This window comes from Zonotrichia leucophrys, unplaced genomic scaffold (genome assembly GCF_028769735.1).
Source record: "Zonotrichia leucophrys gambelii isolate GWCS_2022_RI unplaced genomic scaffold, RI_Zleu_2.0 Scaffold_254_75358, whole genome shotgun sequence".
NCBI lineage: Eukaryota > Metazoa > Chordata > Aves > Passeriformes > Passerellidae > Zonotrichia > Zonotrichia leucophrys.
In genome coordinates this window covers 33,446-57,119 of record NW_026992459.1, presented here as the reverse complement: position 1 = coordinate 57,119, position 23,674 = coordinate 33,446, and the positions used below count along the sequence as shown (strand labels likewise).

The following is a 23,674-nucleotide window of genomic DNA, read 5'->3' as shown; positions in this document are numbered from 1 at the left end:
CCCAAAAAAAAAAAAATCCCATTTTTCTACCCCAAAATTCCCATTTTTGCCCCTCCCAAAAATTCCGATTTTTCCCACCTAAAATTTCAATTTCCCCCCACTTCCAATTTCCCATCTTTCCACCCCAAAATTCCCATTTTTTTTCTCCACTCAAACTCCCATTTTCCCATCCTAAAATTCCGCATTTTTCTACCCCAAAATTCCCATTTTTCTACCCCACAATCCCCATTTTTCTACCCCACAATCCCCATTTTTCTATCCCAAAATTCCCATTTTTCTACCCCAAAATTCCCATTTTTCTACCCCAAAATTCCCATTTTTTTCCAAAATTCCCATTTTTTTTCCAAAATCCCATTTTTTCCCCCCAAAAAATCCTGGGGCAGGGGTGATGCCAGAACCCAGAGCTTTATTGAACTGGGATGAACTGGGATGAACTGGGCCAGACTGGGATCCACTGGAGCCGCTCAGTTGGTCGAGGGCCTGCAGGGAGGAGAAGGGAGAGCTCAGAGATGCCCAGGTGTGCCCATATAAGTGCCCAGGTGTGCCCAGGTGTGCCCCACATGTGCCAGGTGTGCCCAGGTGTGTCCCAAGTGTGCCCAGGTGTGCCCAGGTATGTCCTGGTGTTATTTAGGTGTGCCCCACATGTGCCAGGTGTGCCCAGGTGTGTCCCAAGTGTGCCCAGGTGTAACCCAGGTGTGTGCCCCACATGTGCCAGGTGTGCCCAGGTGTAACCCAGGTGTGCCCCACATGTGCCAGGTGTGCCCAGGTGTGTCCTGGTGTAACCCAGGTGTGCCCCACATGTGCCAGGTGTGCCCAGGTGTGCCCATATGAGTGCCCATGTGTGTCCTGGTGTAACCCAGGTGTGCCCATATGAGTGCCCAGGTGTGTCTCGCGTGTACCCAGGTGTGTCCCCAGGTATGTCCCAGGTGTGCCCATGAGTGCCCGGGTGTGCCCCAGGTGTGCCAGGTGTGCCCATATGAGTGCCCAGGTGTGTCTCGTGTATACCCAGGTGTGCCCAGGTACGTCCTGGTGTTATTTAGGTGTGCCCCACATGTGCCAGGTGTGCCCAGGTGTGTCCCAAGTGTGCCCAGTTGTGTCCTGGTGTAACCCAGGTGTGCCCAGGTGTGCCCCAGGTGTGCCCATATGAGTGCCCAGGTGTGTCTCATGTGTACCCAGGTGTGCCCAGGTGTGTCCTGGTGTTATTTAGGTGTGCCCCACATGTGCCAGGTGTGCCCAGTTGTGTCCTGGTGTAACCCAGATGTACCCAGGTGTGTCCCCAGGTATGTCCCAGGTGTGCCCAGGTACCCACTTTGCCCACTCCACGTTGAGGATCAGGTGAGTGTAACCCCCCAGGTGTGCCCAGGTGTGCCCAGGTGTGCCCAGGTGTGTACCCACTTTGCCCACTCCACGTTGAGGATCAGGTGGGTGTAACCCCCCAGGTGTGCCCAGGTGTGTGCCCAGGTGTGTGCCCAGGTGTGTACCCACTTTGCCCACTCCACGTTCAGGATCAGGTGACTGTAACCCCATGGATGAATGTGCCCAGGTGTGTGCCCAGGTGTGTACCCACTTTGCCCACTCCACGTTGAGGATCAGGTGGTCGTAGCCGAAGCCGGACACGCCCGCGATGGCTCTGGCGGCGTCCTCGCGCCGGTGGAAGCTGATGAAGGCAAAACCCTGGGGAGACACAGCGGGGTCAGCGGGCACAGCTGGGCACAGCTGGCACACCCAGGGGCACACCCGGCTCAGTGTGCACACCTGGACACACACCTGGGCACACCCAGGCACACCTAGGCACACCCAGGGGCACACCCGGGCACACCCAGGGGCACACCCGGGCACACACACGGGTCAGTGTGCACACCTGGGCACACACCTGGGCACACCCAGGGGCACACCTGGGCACACCCGGCTCAGTGTGCACACCTGGGCACACCCGGGCACACCCAGGGGCACACCCGGGTACACCCAGGCACACCTGGGCACACCCAAGGGCACACCTGGGCACACCCGCTCAGGGTGCACACCGGGCACACCCCAAGGGCACACCTGGGCACACCCGGGCACACCCAGGGGCACACCCGGGTACACTCAGGCACACCTGGGCACACCCAAGGGCACACCTGGGCACACCTGGCTCAGTGTGCACACTCAGACACACCTGGGCACACCCAGGTGCACACCCGGGCACACCTGGCTCAGTGTGCACACCTGGGCACACCCAGGGGCACACCTGGGCACACGGCTCACTGGGCACACCCAGGGGCACACCTGGCTCAGTGTGCACACCTGGGCACACCCAGGGGCACACCCGGGCACACACCCAGGGGCACACCTGGGCACACACCCGGGCCCACCCGGGCGCCCCCCGTGCCCGTGCCCACCTTGGACTGGCCCGTGGTCTTGTCCTTGGCCAGGTAGATGCGCGAGATGGAGCCGAAGGGCCGGAACAGCTCCTGCAGGTCGGTCTCGCGCGTGTCCTCCGACAGGTTGGTGACGCGGATGGTGGCGTTGTCATCGGCTACGGACGGACAGGGGGACAGGTGAGGCTGGGGGCACCTCAGGGGTGCCCAGAAACCACCCAGGGGTCCCCAAAAACCACCCAGGGGTCCCCAAAAACCACCCAGGTGTCCCCAAAAACCACCCAGGTGTCCCCAAAAACCACCCAGGTGTCCCCAAAAACCACCCAGGTGTCCCCAAAAACCATGCAGGTGTGACCAAAAGCCACCCAGGTGTGACCAAAAACCACCCAGGTGTGACCAAAAACCACCCAGGTGTCCCCAGAGCCACCCAGGTGTGACCAAAAACCACCCAGGTGTCCCCAGAGCCACCCAGGTGTCCCCAGAGCCACCCAGGTGTGACCAAAAACCACCCAGGTGTGACCAAAGCCCCAGGTGTCCCCAGAAACCATCCAGGTCCCCAGGTGTCTCCAAAAACCACCCAGGTGTCCCCAAAGCCACCCAGGTGTGACCAAAAACCACCCAGGTGTCCCCAAAAGCCACCCAGGTGTGACCAAAAACCACCCAGTGTGTCCCAGGTGTCCCCAGGCCCCCATGTGCCAGGTGTCCCCAAAGCCACCCAGGTGTCCCAAAAACCATCCAGGTATGCCAGGTATCCCAGAGACCCCCAGGTGTCCCCAAGAACTCACCAGGTGTGTCCCGAGTGTGTCCCAGGTGTCCCCCCAGGTGTGTCCAAGGTGTCCCCAAAAACCACCCAGGTATCCCCAGGTATTCCCAGAGACCCCCAGGTGTCCCCAGAGCTCTCCAGGTGTGTCCCAGGTGTACCTCCAGGTGTACCAAGACCACCAGATGTCCCAAAAGGTGTTCCCCAGGTATCCCCAAATGTCTCAGGTCCCCAGAGCCCCCAGGGGTCCCAATAGTCCCCAGGATGTCCTCAAAAACCACCCAGGTGTCCCCAGGTATGCCCAGAGACCCCCTGGTATGACCAGAAGCCACCCAGGTGTCCCCAAAAACCACCCAGGTGTCCCCAGGTATGCCCAGAGACCCCAGGTGTTCCCAAAAGCCCCCCAGGTACCTCCGGGTGTGTCCCAGGTGTCCCCAGGTGTCCCCAAAAACCATCCAGGTAGTCCAGAGTCCCCAAGAGTGTTAACCACCCCAGGTGTCCCAGGTCAGTGTCCAGTTGCCCAGGTGTGTACAGTTTCCCCAATGTCCCCCAGGTGTCCCAGGTGCTCCCAAAGCCACCCAGGTGTGTCACCAAAAACCCCCAGTGTGATCCAAGGTTCCCCAGAGTGTCCAGGCCCCAGGTGTCCCAAAGCCCCCAGGATGTGCCAGTGTCCCAGTGTGTCCCAGGTGTCCCCAAGGTGATGTCCCAGGTGTCCCAATTGTCCCAGGTGTCCCCAGATGTGTCCCAGGTGTCCCCAGATGTGTCCCAGGTGTCCCCAGGTGTGTTTTTTTCTCCCCCAGGTTTCACCCAGAGTCCCTCAGGTGTCCCCAGGTGTCCCTAAAAGCTCCCCAGGTGTGCCCTAGGTGTGTTGTTACCCTCCCCAGGTGTGCCCAGGTGTGCCCAGGTGTGCCAGGTTGTCCCAGTGTGTTACCCCCCAGGTGTGCCCAGGTGTGCCCAGCAGGTGTGACCCAGGTGGCCCCAGGTGTGTTGTTACCTCCCATGTGCCCAGGTGTGCCCCAGGTGTGCCCAGGTGTAACCCAGGTGTGTTGTTACCCTCCCCAGGTGTGCCCAGGTGTGCCCCAGGTGTGTTGTTACCCTCCCCAGGTGTGCCCAGGTGCCCTCAGGTGCCCCCAGGTGTGCCCAGGTGTACCCCAGGTGTGTTGTTACCCTCCCCAGGTGTGCTCAGATGCCCCCAGGTGTGCCCAGGTGTGTTTTACCCTCCCCAGGTGTATCCCAGGTGCCCCCAGGTGTGCCCCAGGTGTGTTTTACCCTCCCCAGGTGTTCTCAGGTGCCCTCAGATGCCCCCAGGTGTGCCCCAGGTGTGCCCAGGTGTAACCCAGGTGTAACCCAGGTGTATCCCAGGTGTGTTGTTACCCTCCCCAGGTGTGCCCAGGTGTATCCCAGGTGTGCCCAGGTGTAACCCAGGTGTGTTGTTACCCTCCCCAGGTGTGTTTAACCCTCCCCAGGTGTGCCAGGTGTGTTGTTACCCTCCCCAGGTGTGCCCAGGTGTATCCCAGGTGTATCCCAGGTGTAACCCAGGCGTGTTGTTACCCTCCCCAGGTGTGCCCAGGTGTGTTGTTACCCTCCCCAGGTGTGCCCAGGTGTATCCCAGGTGTATCCCAGGTGTGCCCAGGTGTGCCAGGTGTGCCCTCACCCCTGCGGTTGGGCTGCATGGACTCCCCGCGCCGGCTGGCACCGTCCCTCAGGTGTGCCCCAGGTGTGCCAGGTGTAACCCAGGTGTGTTGTTACCCTCCCCAGGTGTCCCCAGGTGTGCCCAGGTGTGTTTTTAGCCCTCCCCAGGTGTGTTTTACCCTCCCCAGGTGTGCCCAGGTGTGCCAGGTGTGCCCTCACCCCTGCGGTTGGGCTGCATGGACTCCCCACGCCGGCTGGCACCGTCCCTCAGGCTGGGCGGGACGTACTTGCCCGTCTTGCTCACCTGGGCGGCCACGGGCTCGGGCTCTGCAGGGGGGACACAGGTGTGACATGGGTGGGACACAGGTGTGACAGGTGTGAGACAGGTGTGACACGGGTGGGACACGGGTGTGACAGGTGTGACAGGTGTGACACAGGTGTGACACAGGTGTGTGACAGGTGTGAGACAGGTGTGACAGGTGTGACACGGGTGGGACACGGGTGTGACAGGTGTGAGACAGGTGTGACACGGGTGTGACACGGGTGTGACACAGGTGTGACAGGTGTGACACAGGTGTGACACAGGTGTGACACAGGTGTGACACGGGTGTGACACAGGTGGGGACATGGGTGTGAAAGGTGTGACACAGGTGGGACACAGGTGTGACACAGGTGTGACAGGGGTGACCCAGGTGTGACCCAGGTGTGACCCAGGTGTGACACAGGTGTGACACAGGTGTGACAGGTGTGACACAGGTGTGACAGGTGTGACACAGGTGTGACAGGTGTGACACGGGTGTGACACAGGTGTGACACAGGTGTGTGACAGGTGTGACACAGGTGTGACACGGTGTGACACAGGTGTGACACAGGTGTGACAGGTGTGACACAGATGGGACAGGGGTGACACAGGTGTGACCCAGGTGTGACCCAGGTGTGACCCAGGTGTGACCCAGGTGTGACACAGGTGTGACACAGGTGTGACAGGTGTGACAGGTGTGACACAGGTGTGACAGGTGTGACACGGGTGTGACACAGGTGTGACACAGGTGTGTGACAGGTGTGACACAGGTGTGACACGGGTGTGTGACAGGTGTGACAGGTGTGACACAGGTGTGACAGGTGTGACACAGGTGTGACACGGGTGTGACACGGGTGTGACACAGGTGTGACACAGGTGTGACAGGTGTGACACGGGTGTGACACAGGTGTGACACAGGTGTGTGACAGGTGTGACACAGGTGTGACACAGATGGGACAGGTGTGACACGGGTGTGACACAGGTGTGACACAGGTGTGACACAGGTGTGACACAGGTGTGACACAGGTGTGTGACACAGGTGTGACACGGGTGTGACACAGGTGTGACACAGGTGTGACACGGGTGGGACACAGGTGAGGGGACAGGGACAGGTGAGGAACAACCCCAGCAGATCCTTCTCCATGGGGCCACCATGGGGTCTATGTAACCATAAAAAATGGGAAAAATCCCCAAAAATCCCCCAAAAACCCCAAAGAACCAAATTTTGGAGTCCCACCTCCAGGGAGCTTCTCCTTCTCGCCGGTGGACAGCCCCAGCAGATCTCACATGGGGCCACCACCACCATTGTGACCATGGGGTCTATGTAACCATAAAAAATGGGAAAGAAACAGGAAAAATCCCCGAAAGAACCAAAATATGGGGTCCCACCTTCAGGAAGTTCTTCCTTTTCCACCATGGAGAACCCCAGCAGATCCTTCTGCACGGGGCCACCACAATGGGGCCACCACAGTGACCTTGGGGCCACCAGAATGGTACAAAAATGGGAAAAATGAGGGAAAAAACCCCAAAAAACCCAAAAGAACCAAATTTTGGAGTCCCACCTCCAAGGAGCTTCTCCTTCTCGCTGGTGGACAGCCCCAGCAGATCTCACATGGGGCCACCACCACCATGGGGCCACCTTGGGGTCTATGTAACCATAAAAAATGGGAAAAAATTCCCAAAAATCCCCCAAAAACCCAAAAGAACCAAATTTTGGAGTCCCACCTCCAAGGAGCTTCTCCTTCTCGCCGGTGGACAGCCCCAGCAGATCTCACATGGGGCCACCACGGTGACCTTGGGGCCACCAGAATGGTACAAAAATGGGAAAAATGAGGGAAAAAAACCCAAAAAACCCAAAAGAACCAAATTTTGGAGTCCCACCTCCAGGGAGCTTCTCCTTCTCGCCGGTGGACAGCCCCAGCAGATCTCACATGGGGCCACCACCACCATGGTGACCATGGGGTTTATGTAACCATAAAAAATGGGAAAAAATCCCCAAAAAAACCAAAAGAACCAAATTTTGGGGTCCCACCTCCAAGGAGCTTCTCCTTCTCGCCGGTGGACAGCCCCAGCAGATCCTACATGGGGCCACCACCACCATTGGTGACCTTGGGGTCTATGTAACCTCAAATAAACGGGAAAAAATTCCCAAAAAACCCAAAAGAACCAAATTTTGGAGTCCCACCTCCAGGGAGCTTCTCCTTCTCGCCGGTGGACAGCCCCAGCACATCTCACATGGGGCCACCACAATGGGGCCACCTTGGGGCCACCACGGTGACCTTGGGGCCACCAGAATGGTACAAAAATGGGAAAAATGAGGGAAAAAACCCCAAAAAACCCAAAAGAACCAAATTTTGGGGTCCCACCTCCAGGGAGCTTCTCCTTCTCGCCGGTGGACAGCCCCAGCAGATCTCACATGGGGCCACCACCACCATGGTGACCTTGGGATCTATGTAACCATAAAAAATGGGAAAAAATCCCCAAAAAAACCAAAAGAACCAAATTTTGGGGTCCCACCTCCAGGGAGCTTCTCCTTCTCGCTGGTGGACAGCCCCAGCAGATCTCACATGGGGCCACCACCACCATGGGGCCACCATGGTGACCTTGGGGTCTATGTAACCATAAAAAAATGGGAAAAATCCCCAAAAAACCCCCAAAAAACCCAAAAGAACCAAATTTTGGAGTCCCACCTCCAGGGAGCTTCTCCTTCTCGCCGGTGGACAGCCCCAGCTGCTCGGCCAGCTCCTTCTGCATGGGCCCCAGCGTGTCCTTGTAGGGGCAGCGCGTGGTCCAGTGGTCGCCCTTGCAGATGCGGCACGAGACGATCTTCTGGCCCTTGAGCTTGTTCATGGGGTCCTCCTCCTCCTGGCAGTTCAGGTCCTGTGGTGGGACAGGTGGGGACACACCTGAGCACACCTGGGGACACCTGGGGACAGCTGGAGAAACCTGGGGACAGCTGGGACAACCCTGGAGCTCCCTGATAACACACGTGGTTATGGGGCACACCTAGAGATGTTCCTGGGGTCCTCCTCCTCCTGCCAGTTCAGGTCCTGTGGTGGGACAGGTGGGGACACACCTGGGGACACCTGGGGACAGCTATGGACACACGTGGTTACGGGGAACACCTAGAGATGTTCATGGGGAACACCTAGAGATGTTCATGGGGTTCTTCTCCTCCTGGCAGTTCAGGTCCTGCATGGAGACACACCTGGGGACACCTGGGGACACCTGAGCAGACCTGGGGACACCTGAAGACACCTGGGGACAGCTGGAGAAACCTGGGACAACCTGGAGCTCCCTGATAACACACGTGGTTATGGGGCACACCTAGAGATGTTCCTGGGGTTCTTCTCCTCCTGGCAGTTCAGGTCCTGTGGTGGGACAGGTGGGGACACCCGAGCAGACCTGGGGACACCTGGAGAAACCTGGAGACACCTGGACCTTTCTGATAACCACCTAGAGACACACGTGGTTACAGGGAACACCTAGAGATGTTCATGGGGCACACCTAGAGCTGTTCCTGGGGTTCTTCTCCTCCTGGCAGTTCAGGTCCTGCACGGAGACACCCCTGAGTGCACCTGGGGACACCTGGGGACACCTGGGGACAGCTGGAGAAACCTGGGGACACCTGGGACAACCCTGGAGCTCCCTGATAACACACGTGGTTATGGGGAACACCTAGAGATGTTCCTGGGGTTCTTCTGCTCATGGCAGTTCAGGTCCTGTGGTGGGACAGGTGGGGACACACCTGAGGACACCTGGGGACAGCTGTGGACACCTGGAGAAACCTGGGACAACCCTGGAGCTCCCTGATAACACACGTGGTTATGGGGAACACCTAGAGATGTTCCTGGGGTTCTCCTTCTTCTCTCAATTCAGGTTCTGCATGGAGACACACCTGAGTGCACCTGGGCACACCTGGAGACACCTGGGACAACCCTGGAGCTCCCTGATAACACACGTGGTTATGGGGCACACCTAGAGATGTTCATGGGGAACACCTACAGATGTTCCTGGGGTCCTCCTCCTCCTGCCAGTTCAGGTCCTGTGGTGGGACAGGTGGGGACACACCTGGGGACACCTGGGGACAGCTATGGACACACGTGGTTATGGGGAACACCTAGAGATGTTCCTGGGGTTCTTCTCCTCCTGGCAGTTCAGGTCCTGCATGGAGACACACCTGAGTACACCTGGGGACACCTGAGCAGACCTGGGGACACCTGAAGACACCTGGGGACAGCTGGAGAAACCTGGGACAACCCTGGAGCTCCCTGATAACACACGTGGTTATGGGGCACACCTAGAGATGTTCCTGGGGTTCTTCTCCTCCTGGCAGTTCAGGTCCTGTGGTGGGACAGGTGGGGACACACCTGGGGACACCTGGGGACACCTGGAGAAACCTGGAGACACCTGGACCTTTCTGATAACCACCTAGAGACACACGTGGTTACAGGGAACACCTAGAGATGTTCATGGGGCACACCTAGAGCTGTTCCTGGGGTTCTTCTCCTCCTGGCAGTTCAGGTCCTGCACGGAGACACACCTGAGTGCACCTGGGGACACCTGGGGACACCTGGAGAAATCTGGGGACACCTGGGACAACCCTGGAGCTCCCTGATAACACACGTGGTTATGGGGCACACCTAGAGATGTTCATGGGGAACACCTAGAGATGTTCCTGGGGTTCTTCTCCTCCTGGCAGTTCAGGTCCTGTGGTGGGACAGGTGGGGACACACCTGAGCACACCTGGGGACACCCGAGCAGACCTGGGGACACCTGGAGACACCTGGAGACAGCTATGGACAGCTATGGACACCTGGACCTTTCTGATAACCACCTACAGACACACGTGGTTATGGGGAACACCTAGAGATGTTCATGGGGTTCTTCTCCTGGCAGTTCAGGTCCTGCATGGAGACATGGAGACACCTGAGCGCACCTGGGGACACCTGGGGACACCTGGGGACACCTGGAGAAACCTGGACCTCTCTGATGACCACCTACAGACACACGTGATTATGGGGCACACCTAGAGATGTTCATGGGGTTCTCCTCCTCCTGCCAGTTCAGGTCCTACAAAGGGACAGGTGGGGACACACCTGGGGACACCTGGGGACAGCTATGGACACCTGGACCTTTCTGATAACCACCTACAGACACACGTGGTTATGGGGAACACCTAGAGATGTTCATGGGGTTCTTCTCCTGGCAGTTCAGGTCCTGCATGGAGACATGGAGACACACCTGAGTGCACCTGGGGACACCTGGGGACACCTGGAGAAACCTGGACCTCTCTGATGACCACCTACAGACACACGTGATTATGGGGCACACCTAGAGATGTTCATGGGGTTCTCCTCCTCCTGCCAGTTCAGGTCCTACAAAGGGACAGGTGGGGACACACCTGGGGACACCTGGGGACAGCTATGGACACCTGGGGACAGCTATGGACACCTGGAGAAACCTGGGACAACCCTGGAGCTCCCTGATAACACACGTGGTTATGGGGAACACCTAGAGATGTTCATGGGGTTCTCCTTCTTCTCTCAATTCAGGTTCTGCATGGAGACACACCTGGGCGCACCTGGGGACACCTGGGGACAGCTGGAGAAACCTGGGGACAGTTGGGACAACCCTGGAGCTCCCTGATAACACACGTGGTTATGGGGCACACCTAGAGATGTTCATGGGGCACACCTAGAGATGTTCCTGGGGTTCTTCTCCTCCTGGCAGTTCAGGTCCTGTGGTGGGACAGGTGGGGACACACCTGGGGCCATTTCTGGGCACACCTGGGGCCATTTTTGGGGCACACCTGGGCACATTTTTGGGGCACACCTGGGGCCATTTTTGGGCACACCTGGGCACATTTTGGGGCACACCTGGGGCCATTTCTGGGCACACCTGGGGCCATTTTTGGGGCACACCTGGGGCCATTTTGGGGCACACCGGGGCACACTTGGGGCACCCCTGGGGCCATTTTGGGGCACACCTGGGCACATTTCTGGGCACACCTGAGGCCATTTTTGGGGCACACTTGGGGCACACCTGAGGATATTTTTGGGACACACCTGGGGCCATTTTGGGGCATTTTTGGGGCACACCTGGGCACATTTTTGGGGCACACCTGGGGCCATTTTTGGGGCACACTTGGGGCACACCTGGGGCCATTTTTGGGGCACACCTGGGGCCATTTTGGGGCACACCTGGGCACATTTTGGGCACACCTGGGGACACTTTTGGGGCACACCTGGGCACATTTTTGGGGCACACCTGGGCACACTTTTGGGGCACACCTGGGCACATTTTTGGGGCACACCTGGGGCCTTTTTTGGGCACACCTGGGCACATTTTGGGGCACACCTGGGCACATTTTGGGGCACACCTGAGGACACTTTTGGGGCACACCTGGGGCCATTTTTGGGGCACACCTGGGCACATTTTGGGGCACACCTGGGCACATTTTGGGCACACCTGGGGCCATTTTTGGGGCACACCTGGGGCCATTTTTGGGCACACCTGGGCACATTTTGGGGCACACCTGGGCACATTTTGGGCACACCTGGGCACATTTTGGGGCACACCTGGGGCCACTTTTGGGCACACCTGGGCACATTTTGGGGCACACCTGGGGCCATTTTGGGGCACACCTGGGCACATTTTGGGGCACACCTGGGGCCATTTTGGGGCACACCGGAGCACACTTGGGGCACACCTGAGGACACTTTTGGGGCACACCTGGGGCCATTTTTGGTCACACCTGGGGCCATTTTTGGGCACCCTTGGGCACATTTTTGGGGCACACCTGAGGATATTTTTTGGGCACACCTGGGCACATTTCTGGGCACACCTGGGGCCATTTCTGGGGCACACTGAGGAAATTTTTGGGGCACACCTGGGCACACTTTTGGGGCACACCTGGGCACATTTTGGGCACACCTGGGGCCACTTTTGGGGCACACCTGGGCACATTTCTGGGCACACCTGAGGACACTTTTGGGGCACACCTGGGGCCATTTTTGGGGCACACCTGGGCACATTTTGGGCACACCTGGGCACATTTTGGGGCACACCTGGGGCCACTTTTGGGGCACACCTGGGGCCATTTTTGGGCACACCTGGGCACATTTTGGGGCACACCTGGGGCCACTTTTGGGGCACACCTGGGCACATTTTTGGGGCACACCTGGGGCCATTTTGGGGCACACCTGGGCACATTTTGGGGCACACCTGGGGCCATTTTTGGGCACACCTGGGGACACTTTTGGGGCACCCTTGGGCACATTTCTGGGCACACCTGGGGCCATTTTGGGGCACCCTTGGGCACACTTTTGGGGCACACCTGGGGCCATTTTGGGGCACACCTGGGCACACTTTGGGCACACCTGGGCACACCTGGGCACACTTTGGGCACACCTGGGCACACTTTGGTCACACCTGGGCACATTTTGGGGCACACCTGGGGCCATTTTTGGGGCACACCTGGGCACATTTTGGGGCACACCTGGGGCCATTTTTGGGGCACACCTGGGCACATTTTGGGCACACCTGGGCACATTTTGGGGCCGTACCTCCTTGCTGGTGATGAAGGTCATGAAGACGTCGTCGCTCACGGTCGTCGTGGCCACGTTGGGCCCGGGGGCGTCGAACTCGGAATTCCCAAATTTCTTCCAGTTCTGGGATTGGGGGGGGAAACGGGAAATTCCTGAAAATCCCGGGAAATTCGGGATTCCAGCCTGGTTCTGGTGGGAACACCCAAATCCCGTTTCCCATCCCCAGGTAAATCCCATTTTTCCCATTCCCAAGTAAATCCTATTTTCCCATTCCCAATCCCATTTTTCCCAATCCCAGCTAAATCCCATTTTTCCCAATCCCATTCCCAAGTAAATCCCATTTTTCCCATTCCCAATCCTGTTTTTCCCAGGTAAATTCCATTTTCCATCCCCAGGTAAATCCCATTTTTCCCAATCCCATTTTCACAGGTAAATCCCATTTTTCCCAATCCCAGGTTAATCCCATTTTTTCCCAATCCCATTTTTCCCAATCCCTTTCCCAAGTAAATCCCATTTTTCCCATTCCCAATCCTGTTTTTCCCAGGTAAATCCCATTTTTCCCAGGTAAATCCCATTTTTCCTGTTCCCATTTTCCCAATCCCATTTTTTCCAGCTAAATCCCATTTTTCCCATTCCCAAGTAAATCCTATTTTCCCATTCCCAATCCCATTTTTCCCAATCCCAGCTAAATCCCATTTTTCCCAATCCCATTCCCAAGTAAATCCCATTTTTCCCATTCCCAATCCTGTTTTTCCCAGGTAAATTCCATTTTCCATCCCCAGCTAAATCCCATTTTCCCCATTCCCATTTTCCCAGGTAAATCCCATTTTTCCTATTCCCAGCTAAATCCCATTTTTCCCAATCCCATTCCCAAGTAAATCCCATTTTTCCCATTCCCAATCCCATTTTCCCAGGTAAATCCCATTTTTCCTATTCCCAGGTAAATCCCATTTTTTCCCAATCCCATTTTTCCTGTTCCCATTTTTTCCCAATCCCATTTTTCCCAGCTAAATCCCATTTTTCCCATTCCCAAGTAAATCCCATTTTTCCCATTCCCAATCCCATTTCCAGCTAAATCCCCTTTTTCCCATTCCCAAGTAAATCCTATTTTCCCATTCCAAATCCCATTTTTTTTCAGCTAAATCCCATTTTTCCCAATCCCATTCCCAGGTAAATCCCATTTTTCCCATTCCCAAGTAAATCCCATTTTTCCCCATTCCAAATCCCATTTCCCCATTCCCAATCCCATTTAAATCCCATTTCCCAATCTAGTCTGCCCATTCCCATTTTCCCCATTTTAATCCCATTTTCCCCACTATAATCCAGTTTTCCCCATTTAAATCCCATTTTATCCCATTTCAATCCCATTTTCCCCCATTTTAATCCCATTTTTCCCCCATTTTAATCACATTTCCCCCATTTTAATCACATTTCCTCCATTTTAATCCCATTTTATCCCATTTAAATCACATTTTAATCCCATTTTATCCCATTTAATTCCATTTTAATCCCATTTTCCCCCCATTTTAATCCCGTTTTTCCCCATTTTTCCCATTTTAATCCCATTTTTCCCCCATTCTTTTACCATTTTCCCCATTTTTTCCCATTTTTTTCCCATTTTTCCCATTTTTTCCCCATTTTTTCCCATTTTTCCCATTTTTTCCCCATTTTTCCCCATTCTTTTCCCATTTTTTCCCCATTTTTTCCCCATTTTTTCCCCATTTTTTCCCCATTTTTTCCCCTATTTTTTCCCATTTTTCCCATTTTTTCCCCATTTTTTTCCCATTTTTTCCCATTTTTTCCCCATTTTTTCCCCCATTCTTTTCCCATTTTTCCCCATTTTTTCCCCATTTTTCCCCCATTTTTTTCCCTTTTTTCCCCATTTTTTTCCCCATTTTTTCCCCCATTCTTTTCCCATTTTTCCCATTTTTCCCCATTTTTTCCCCCATTTTTTTCCCCATTTTTTCCCCCATTCTTTTCCCATTTTTCCCATTTTTTCCCCATTTTTTTCCCATTCTTTTCCCATTTTTTTCCCCATTTTTTTCCCCATTTTTTCCCCCATTCTTTTCCCATTTTTCCCATTTTTTCCCCCATTTTTTTCCCCATTTTTTCCCCCATTCTTTTCCCATTTTTTCCCCCATTTTTTTCCCATTTTTTCCCCCATTCTTTTCCCATTTTTTTCCCATTTTTCCCCCCATTTTTTTCCCATTTTTTCCCATTTTTTCCCCATTTTTTCCCCCATTTTTTTCCCATTTTTCCCCATTTTTTCCCCATTTTTTTCCCTTTTTTCCCCATTTTTTTCCCCATTTTTTCCCCCATTCTTTTCCCATTTTTCCCATTTTTTCCCCATTTTTTTCCCCATTTTTTTCCCCATTTTTTCCCCATTTTTTTCCCATTTTTCCCCCATTTTTCCCCCATTTTTTTCCCATTTTTTCATATTTTTCCCCATTTTTTTCCCATTTTTTCCCATTTTTTTCCCCATTTTTTCCCATTTTTTCCCCATTTTTTCCCATTTTTTTCCCATTTTTTTCCCATTTTTCCCCCATTTTTTCCTTTTTCCCCATTTTTCCCCCATTCTTTTCCCATTTTTCCCCCATTTTTTCCCCATTTTTCCCCCATTCTTTTCCCATTTTTCCCCCATTTTTTTCCCATTTTTTCCCCATTTTTTCCCATTTTTCCCATTTTTTTCCCATTTTTCCCCAACCTTTGCCGGCCACGCCTTGGGCTTTTGCGGTCCGACCGAACTTTCGGATTGATTCTGGGCGATTAAATGCGGAATGGCTTGAAATTCCAAATATTTCCCAAATTTCCCAATTGGATTCCTGCGAGATCTTAAGTCCCAAATATCCCAAATTTTGGATTCCTGGTTATTTGATCCCAAATAAATCCCAATGTTAAGTCCCATATAATCCCAACTTTGGGGAATTCCTGGAGGTTTCTGAGTCCAAAATCCCAAATTTGGAATTCTTGGAGGTCGAGCCCCAAAAATCCCAAATTGTGGAATTCCTGACATCTGATCCCAAAAATCCCAAATTTGGGAATTCCTGGAGGCATCTGATCCCAAAAAAATCCCAAAATTGGGAATTCCTGGAGGATCTGAAATTCCCAAAAATCCCAAATTTGGGAATTCCTGGAGCATCTGATCCCAAAAATCCCAAATTTGGGAATTCCTTGGAGGATCTGATCCCAAAAATCCCAAATTTGGGAATTCCTGGAGCATCTGATCCCAAAAAAATCCCAAAATTGGGAATTCCTGGAGGATCTGACCCCAAAAATCCCAAATTGGGAATTCCTGGAGCATCTGATCCCAAAAAAATCCCAAATTTGGGAATTCCTGGAGGATCTGATCCCAAAAATTCCAAATTTGGGAATTCCTGGAGCATCTGATCCCAAAAAAATCCCAAATTTGGGAATTCCTGGAGCACTTGATCCCAAAAAATCCCAAATTTGGGAATTCCTGGAGGATCTGAAGCCCCAAAAATCCCAAATTTGGGAATTCCTGGAGCATCTGATCCCAAAAATCCCAAATTTGGGAATTCCTGGAGGATCTGATCCCAAAAATCCCAAATTTGGGAATTCCTGGAGCATCTGATCCCCAAAAATCCCAAATTTGGGAATTCCTGGAGGCATCTGATCCAAAAAATCCCAAATTTGGGAATTCCTGGAGCATCTGATCCCCAAAAATTCCCAAATTTGGGGTCCCAGTTACATAAATTTGGGAATTCTTGGGCAATCCGATCCCAAAAATCCCAAATTTGGGAATTCCTGGAGGATCTGATCCCAAAAAAATCCCAAATTTGGGAATTCCTGGAGGATCTGATCCCAAAAATCCCAAATTTGGGAATTCCTGGAGCAGCTGATCCCCAAAAATTCCCAAATTTGGGGTCCACCAGTTACAAATTTGGGAATTCTTGCAATACCCGATCCCAAAAAATCCCAAATTTGGGAATTCCTGGAGATCTGAAGCCCCAAAAATCCCCAAATTTGGGAATTCCTGGAGCATCTGATCCCAAAAAATCCCAAAATTAAGTGGAATTCCTGGAGATCTGAAGTCCCAAAAATCCCAAATTTGGGAATTCCTGGAGGATCTGATCCCAAAAAATCCCAAATTTGGGAATTCCTGGAGCATCTGATCCCAAAAAAATCCCAAATTTGGGAATTCCTGGAGGATCTGAAGTCCCAAAAATCCCAAATTTGGGAATTCCTGGAGGATCTGATCCCAAAAATCCCAAATTTGGGAATTCCTGGAGCATCTGATCCCAAAAAAATCCCAAATTTGGGAATTCCTGGAGGATCTGATCCCAAAAATTCCAAATTTGGGAATTCCTGGAGCATCTGATCCCAAAAAAATCCCAAATTTGGGGTCCCCATTACAAATTTGGGAATTCTTGCAATACCCGATCCCAAAAAATCCCAAATTTGGGAATTCCTGGAGCATCTGATCCCAAAAAATCCCAAATTTGGGAATTCCTGGAGGATCTGAAGCCCCAAAAATCCCAAATTTGGGAATTCCTGGAGCATCTGATCCCCAAAAATTCCCAAATTTGGGGTCCACCAGTTACAAATTTGGGAATTCTTGCAATACCCGATCCCAAAAAATCCCAAATTTGGGAATTCCTGGAGCACTTGATCCCAAAAAATCCCAAATTTGGGAATTCCTGGAGGATCTGAAGCCCCAAAAATCCCAAATTTGGGAATTCCTGGAGGATCTGAAGCCCCAAAAATCCCAAATTTGGGAATTCCTGGAGCACTTGATCCCCAAAAATCCCAAATTTGGGAATTCCTGGAGCATCTGATCCCAAAAAAATCCCAAAATTTGGGAATTCCTGGAGATCTAGTCCCAAAAATCCCAAATTTGGGAATTCTGGAGGATCTGAAGTCCCAAAAAATAATCAACAAAATTTTGGGAATTCCTGGAGGATCTGAAGTCCCAAAAATCCCAAATTTGGGAATTCCTGGAGCACCTGAATCTCTTAAAAGCCAAATTTTGGGGCTCAGGTGCCAAATTTGGGGTTCAGAGGTGCCAATTTTGGGGTCCAGAGGTGCCAAATTTGGGGTCCAGAGGTGCCAATTTTGGGGTTCAGGTGCCAATTTTGAGGTTCAGGTGCCAATTTTGGGGTCCGAAGGTGCCAAATTTGGGGTTCAGGTGTCAAACCTGGGGTTCAGGTGCCAATTTTGGGGTTCAGAGATGCCAGATTTGGGGTTCAGGTGCCAATTTTGGGGTCCAGAGGTGCCAATTTTGGGGTTCAGGTGCCAAATTCGAGGCTCAGGTGCCAGATTTGGGGTTCAGTTGCCAATTTTGGGGTTCAGAGGTGCCAATTTTGGGGTCCAGAGGTGCCAAATTTGGGGTTCAGGTGCCAATTTTGGGATTCAGAGGTGCCAATTTTGGGGTTCAGAGGTGCCAAATTTGGGGTTCAGAGGTGCCAATTTTGGGGTTCAGGTGCCAATTTTGGGGTCCAGAGGTGCCAATTTTGGGATTCAGAGGTGCCAATTTTGGGGTCCAGAGGTGCCAATTTTGAGGTTCAGGTGCCAAATTTGGGGTTCAGGTGCCAAATTTGGGGTTCAGGTGCCAAACTTGGGGTTCAGAGGTGCCAATTTTGAGGTTCAGGTGCCAATTTTGGGGTCCGAAGGTGCCAAATTTGGGGTTCAGAGGTGCCAATTTTGGGGTTCAGGTGCCAATTTTGGGGTTCAGAGGTGCCAAATTTGGGGTTCAGGTGCCAATTTTGGGGTTCAGAGATGCCAGATTTGGGGTTCAGGTGCCAATTTTGGGGCTCAGGTGCCAGATTTGGGGTTCAGGGGTCAATCCTGGGGTTCAGAGGTGCCAATTTTGGGGTCCGAAGGTGCCAATTTTGGGGTTCAGGTGCCAAATTTGGGGTTCAGGTGTCAAACCTGGGGTTCAGAGGTGCCAATTTTGGGGTTCAGGTGCCAATTTTGGGGTTCAGGTGCCCGTTTTGGTGCCCACCTTGACCTTGCGCCCGTCCTCCTCCTCGCGGTACTCCGTCACCGTTTTGATGTTGCCATTGACGACCTCCTTGGGGGGGGGGAGGGGACCTGGGGACAGGCGGGACACGGGTGTGACATCACGGGTGTGACATCACAGGTGTGACATCACGGGTGTGACATCACGGGTGTGACATCACAGGCGCAACACGGGTGTGACATCACAGGAGAGACACGGGTGTGACATGGGTGTGACACAGGTGTGATACGGGTGTGTCCCCAAATGTCCCCAGGTGTGACACTCCCCAGGTGTGTCAGATGTGTCCCCAGCTGTCCCCATGTGTTTCCTCAGGTGTCCCCACCTGTCCCCACGTGTGTCACTCCCCAGGTGTGTCCCAGGTGTGTCACTGTCCCCCAGGTGTGTCACTGTCCCCCAGGTGTGTCACTGTCCAGGTGTGTCCCAGGTGTGTCACTCCCCAGGTGTGTCCCAGGTGTGTCCCTGTCCCCAGGTGTGTCACAGGTGTGTCACAGGTGTGTCCCAGGTGTGTCCCTGTCCCCAGGTGTGTCACAGGTGTGTCCCAGGTGTGTCCCTGTCCCCAGGTGTGTCACTCCCCAGGTGTGTCACTGTCCCAGGTGTGTCACTATCCCCAGGTGTGTCACTGTCCCCAGGTGTGTCCCAGGTGTGTCCCTGTCACTCCCCAGGTGTGTCCCTGTCCCCAGGTGTGCCCAGGTGTGTCCCTGTCCCCAGGTGTGTCACTGTCCAGGTGTGTCCCAGGTGTGTCCCAGGTGTGTCCCAGGTGTGTCCCAGGTGTGTCCCTGTCCCCAGGTGTGTCCCAGGTGTGTCCCTGTCCCCAGGTGTGTCACTGTCCAGGTGTGTCCCTGTGTCACAGGTGTGTCACAGGTGTGTCCCAGGTGTGTCCCTGTCACTCCCCAGGTGTGTCCCAGGTGTGTCCCTGTCCCCAGGTGTGTCCCAGGTGTGCCCAGGTGTGTCCCAGGTGTGTCCCCAGGTGTGTCACTGTCCAGGTGTGTCCCCAGGTGTGTCACTGTCCCAGGTGTGTCCCAGGTGTGTCCCAAGTGTGTCCCAGGTGTGTCCCTGTCCCCAGGTGTGTCCCAGGTGTGTCCCAGGTGTGTCCCAAGTGTGTCCCAGGTGTGTCACTCCCCAGGTGTGTCCCAGGTGTGTCCCAGGTGTGTCAGTGTCCCAGGTGTGTCACTGTCCCAGGTGTGTCCCTGTCCCCAGGTGTGTCGCTGTCACTCCCCAGGTGTGTCACTGTCACTGTCCCAGGTGTGTCCCAGGTGTGTCACAGGTGTGTCCCTGTCCCCAGCTGTGTCCCAGCTGTGTCCCAGGTGTGTCACTCCCCAGGTGTGTCCCAGGTGTGTCCCAGGTGTGTCACTGTCCCCAGCTGTGTCCCAGGTGTGTCACTCCCCAGGTGTGTCACTGTCCCAGGTGTGTCACTGTCCCAGGTGTGTCCCAGGTGTGTCACTGTCCCCCAGGTGTGTCACTGTCACTGTCCCAGGTGTGTCCCAGGTGTGTCCCCAGGTGTGTCACTGTCCCAGGTGTGTCCCAGGTGTGTCCCTGTCCCCAGGTGTGTCCCAGGTGTGTCCCAGGTGTGTCCCAGGTGTGTCCCCGTCCCCTCCCCGTCCCCTCTCACCTCCCTTCAGCAGCTCGGCCTCGGCGCTGTTGGGGCCTCCCAGGACACCGGGCAGGGGCAGATCCTTGAGGAGCTCCGAGGTGATCACCTTGTCTGGGACGGACAGACGGACACACAGACAGACACACGGACACACCTGAGCTCAGGGAACCCTCAGGGAACCCCACCTTGTCTGGGACAGACAGACGGACACACAGACAGACAGACGGACACACCTGAGCTCAGGGAACCCCCAGGGAACCCCACCTTGTCTGGGACGGACAGACGGACACACGGACACACCTGAGCTCAGGGAACCCCCAGGGAACCCCACCTTGTCTGGGCCAGACAGACGGACAGACGGACACACCTGAGCTCAGGGAACCCTCAGGGAACCCCACCTTGTCTGGGACGGACAGACGGACACACAGACAGACAGACGGACACACCTGAGCTCAGGGAACCCTCAGGGAACCCCACCTTGTCTGGGACGGACAGACGGACACACAGACAGACAGACGGACACACCTGAGCTCAGGGAACCCTCAGGGAACCCCACCTTGTCTGGGCCGGACAGACGGACACACCTGAGCTCAGGGAACCCCACCTTGTCTGGGACGGACAGACGGACACACGGACACACCTGAGCTCAGGGAACCCTCAGGGAACCCCACCTTGTCTGGGACGGACAGACGGACACACAGACAGACCTGAGCTCAGGGAACCCCCAGGGAACCCCACCTTGTCTGGGCCAGACAGACGGACACACAGACAGACAGACGGACACACCTGAGCTCAGGGAACCCTCAGGGAACCCCACCTTGTCTGGGACGGACAGACGGACACACAGACAGACGGACGGACACACCTGAGCTCAGGTAATGCTCACCTGGGCACAAGCAAACTCACCTGGGTCACCTTGTCTGGGACGGACAGACGGACACGCCTGGGCTCAGGTACAGCTCACCTGAGCTCAGGTGACCCAGTGTGACAGGTGTGACACCAATGCCAGGTGTGGCACCAATGCCAGGTGTGACACCAATGCCAGGTGTGACCAATGCCAGGTGTGACACCAATGCCAGGTGTGACAGGTGGCACCAATGCCAGGTGTGACAGATGTAACAGGTGGCACCAATGCCAGGTGGCACCAATGCCAGATGTGACAGATGTGACAGGTGGCACTAATGCCAGGTGTGACAGGTGGCACCAATGCCAGGTGTGGCACCAATGCCAGGTGTGATAGGTGAGACAGGTGGCACCAATGCCAGATGTGACAGATGTGACAGGTGGCACTAATGCCAGGTGTGACAGGTGGCACCAATGCCAGGTGTGACCAATGCCAGGTGTGACAAGTGTGACAGGTGGCACCAATGACTGACAGGTCCCACAGGTGTGACAGGTGGCACCAATACCAGGTGTGACACCAATGCCAGGTGTGACAGGTGTAACAGGTGGCACCAATGACGGGTGTGACAGGTGCCACCCCTGACAGGTGTCCCAAGTGTCCCAGGTGCCATCCCTGATAGGTGTCCCAGGTGGCACCAATGCCAGCTGTGACAGGTGCCATTCCCCACAGGTGTCCCAGGTGTGCCAGGTACCACAGGTGCCACCCCTGACAGGTGTCCCAGGTGCCACCCCAACAGGTGCCACAGGTGTGACAGATGCCACAGGTGTGACAAGTGCCACAGATGCCACCCCTGATTGGCGTCCCAGATGTGCCAGATGCCACCCCCCAGGTGTGCCAGGTGTGCCCGGTGCCACCCTAGGTGTTCCCACTGTCACTCACCATCCTCTCCTCCCTCCTCCTCCACCTGGTCAGCCCAGCTGGGCTTGGAGCTGTGGGGACACAACGGCCTCGGGTGACACCGGTGCCACCCTGTGCCACCCCCAGGTGTCCCTGTGCCACCCCCAGGTGACACCTGTGCCACCCTCAGGGTCCCTCTGTCCCCTCCTGTGCCACCCAGTGCCAACCTCAGGGTCCCTCCTGTCCCTCTGTCCCCGCTGGTGCCACCTCAGGTGTCCCTGTGCCCTCCTGTGCCACCCCCAGGTGTCCCTGTGCCCTCCTGTGCCACCCTCAGGGTCCCAGTGCCACCCTCAGGGTCCCAGTGCCACCCTCAGGTGTCCCTGTGCCCTCCTGTGCCGCCCTCAGGTGTCCCTGTCCCGTCTTGGGGGCCCCTCATGTTCTGGTGCCACCCTCAGGGTCCCTCTGTCCCCTCCTGTGCCACCCTCCTGTCCCTGTGCCACCCAGTGCCACCCTCAGGTCCCCTCCTGTCTCTGTCCCCTCCAGTGTCAATGTCAGATCCCGGTGCCCTTTCGGTGCCACCTTCCTGTCCCGGTGCCACCCTCAGGGTCCCTCTGTCGTCCCCCCCCCTTCCCCTCACGGCCACGGCCCCGCCCGAACCCCCCGGGACCCCAACCGGGACCTCCGGGACACCGAACCGGGCCCGACCGGCACCTCCGGGACACCGACCCGGGCCCGACCGGGCCCCACAGCCGGGCCCCGATCCCGGTTCCCATCCCCGATCCCGGCTGCCGACCCCAACCCCGGTTCCCGGTTCCCAATCCCGATCCCGCTCCCGGTTCCCATCCCCGAGTCCCGGTTCCCATTCCCGATCCCGCTCCCGGTTCCCACCCCCGATCCCAACCCCGGTTCCCGTTCCCCTCACACGGCCACAGGCCCGACGCCGCCGCCGCCGCTCTCGATCCACCTCAAAACCCCTCTGCGGCCTCAATCCCGGTTCCCGGCCCCAATCCCGGTTCCCGCTCCCGGTCCCCTCACACGGCCACAGGCCCGACGCCGCCGCCGCCGCTCTCGATCCACCTCAAAACCCCATCCCGGCCCCAAACCCGGTTCCAGGCCCCAATCCCGGTTCCCGGCCCCAATCCCGGTTCCCGCTCCCGGCTTCCATCCCGGTTCCCGCTCCCGGTCCCGCTCCCGCCCTCACTCGTAGTCCCCGGTCGGCATCGCCGCCACCGCCGCCCTCACGCCGCCCCAACGGAAAGGCCGCGCGCCACTTCCGGCCCGCGCGCGTCACTTCCGACGGGGGGAAGGCGGGAAGCGCCCCCGCGCGAGGCATGGCGGGAAGCGGTTGCTAAGCAACGCAGCCATGGGGATTGCGGCCTACTCGTAGCGCGGCGCAGAAAATTTGGTTTTAATTGTTTATAACTTATAGGCGCGATTTATTTGAAGAAATATTACAACATATAAAAACTACATAAAGTATCGAGTTGCACCTTGTACAAAGCGGCCGCGGGGGCGGTTGGGTACAATGCGATAAAAATGGGGGAGAGGGGCCGGGCCCTGAGGGGAGATTGGAGCAGCACAGAGAGCGTGGAGGGAGGGGAATTAAAAAAAAAAAAATAAAATAAACAAAAGGGGAAATGGAGAAATCAAAAAGGTTTTGAAAAGATGGGGAAAAGACAGAAAAATGCAGAGAGAGGAAAAAGAAGAGGGGAAATTGAAAAATGAAAGGGGAAAATAAGGGGTTAAAAGAGGAAAAAGG

General features: G+C 55.3%; 1 protein-coding gene across 1 annotated transcript; it reads right to left on the bottom strand.

Moving 5' to 3' along the window:
• Nucleotides 1-386: 386 nt before the first annotated feature.
• On the bottom strand, nt 387-23,213 carry EIF3G (eukaryotic translation initiation factor 3 subunit G). The gene is made up of 11 exons (XM_064700903.1): nt 23,117-23,213; nt 21,958-22,007; nt 20,193-20,285; nt 18,562-18,654; nt 15,321-15,347; nt 12,622-12,755; nt 7,744-7,933; nt 4,972-5,079; nt 2,382-2,518; nt 1,568-1,674; nt 387-480 (listed from the first exon to the last, which is right to left on the bottom strand). The coding sequence occupies exons 1-11, from the start codon at nt 23,134-23,136 to the stop codon at nt 465-467; spliced, it is 975 nt and encodes a 324-aa protein (XP_064556973.1). The 5' UTR covers nt 23,137-23,213; the 3' UTR covers nt 387-464.
• Between the last annotated feature and the right edge of the window lie 461 nt (nt 23,214-23,674).

Coding starts and splice junctions, on each gene's coding strand:
- EIF3G (XM_064700903.1), bottom strand. CDS start 23,136: ATGCCGACCGGGGACTACGA. Junction 12,756..15,320: donor GGACCGCAAAAGCCCAAGGC/GTGGCCGGCAAA, acceptor CGGGATTTTCAG/GAATTTCCCGTTTCCCCCCC. Junction 5,080..7,743: donor GAAGGAGAAGCTCCCTGGAG/GTGGGACTCCAA, acceptor TCCCCCCTGCAG/AGCCCGAGCCCGTGGCCGCC.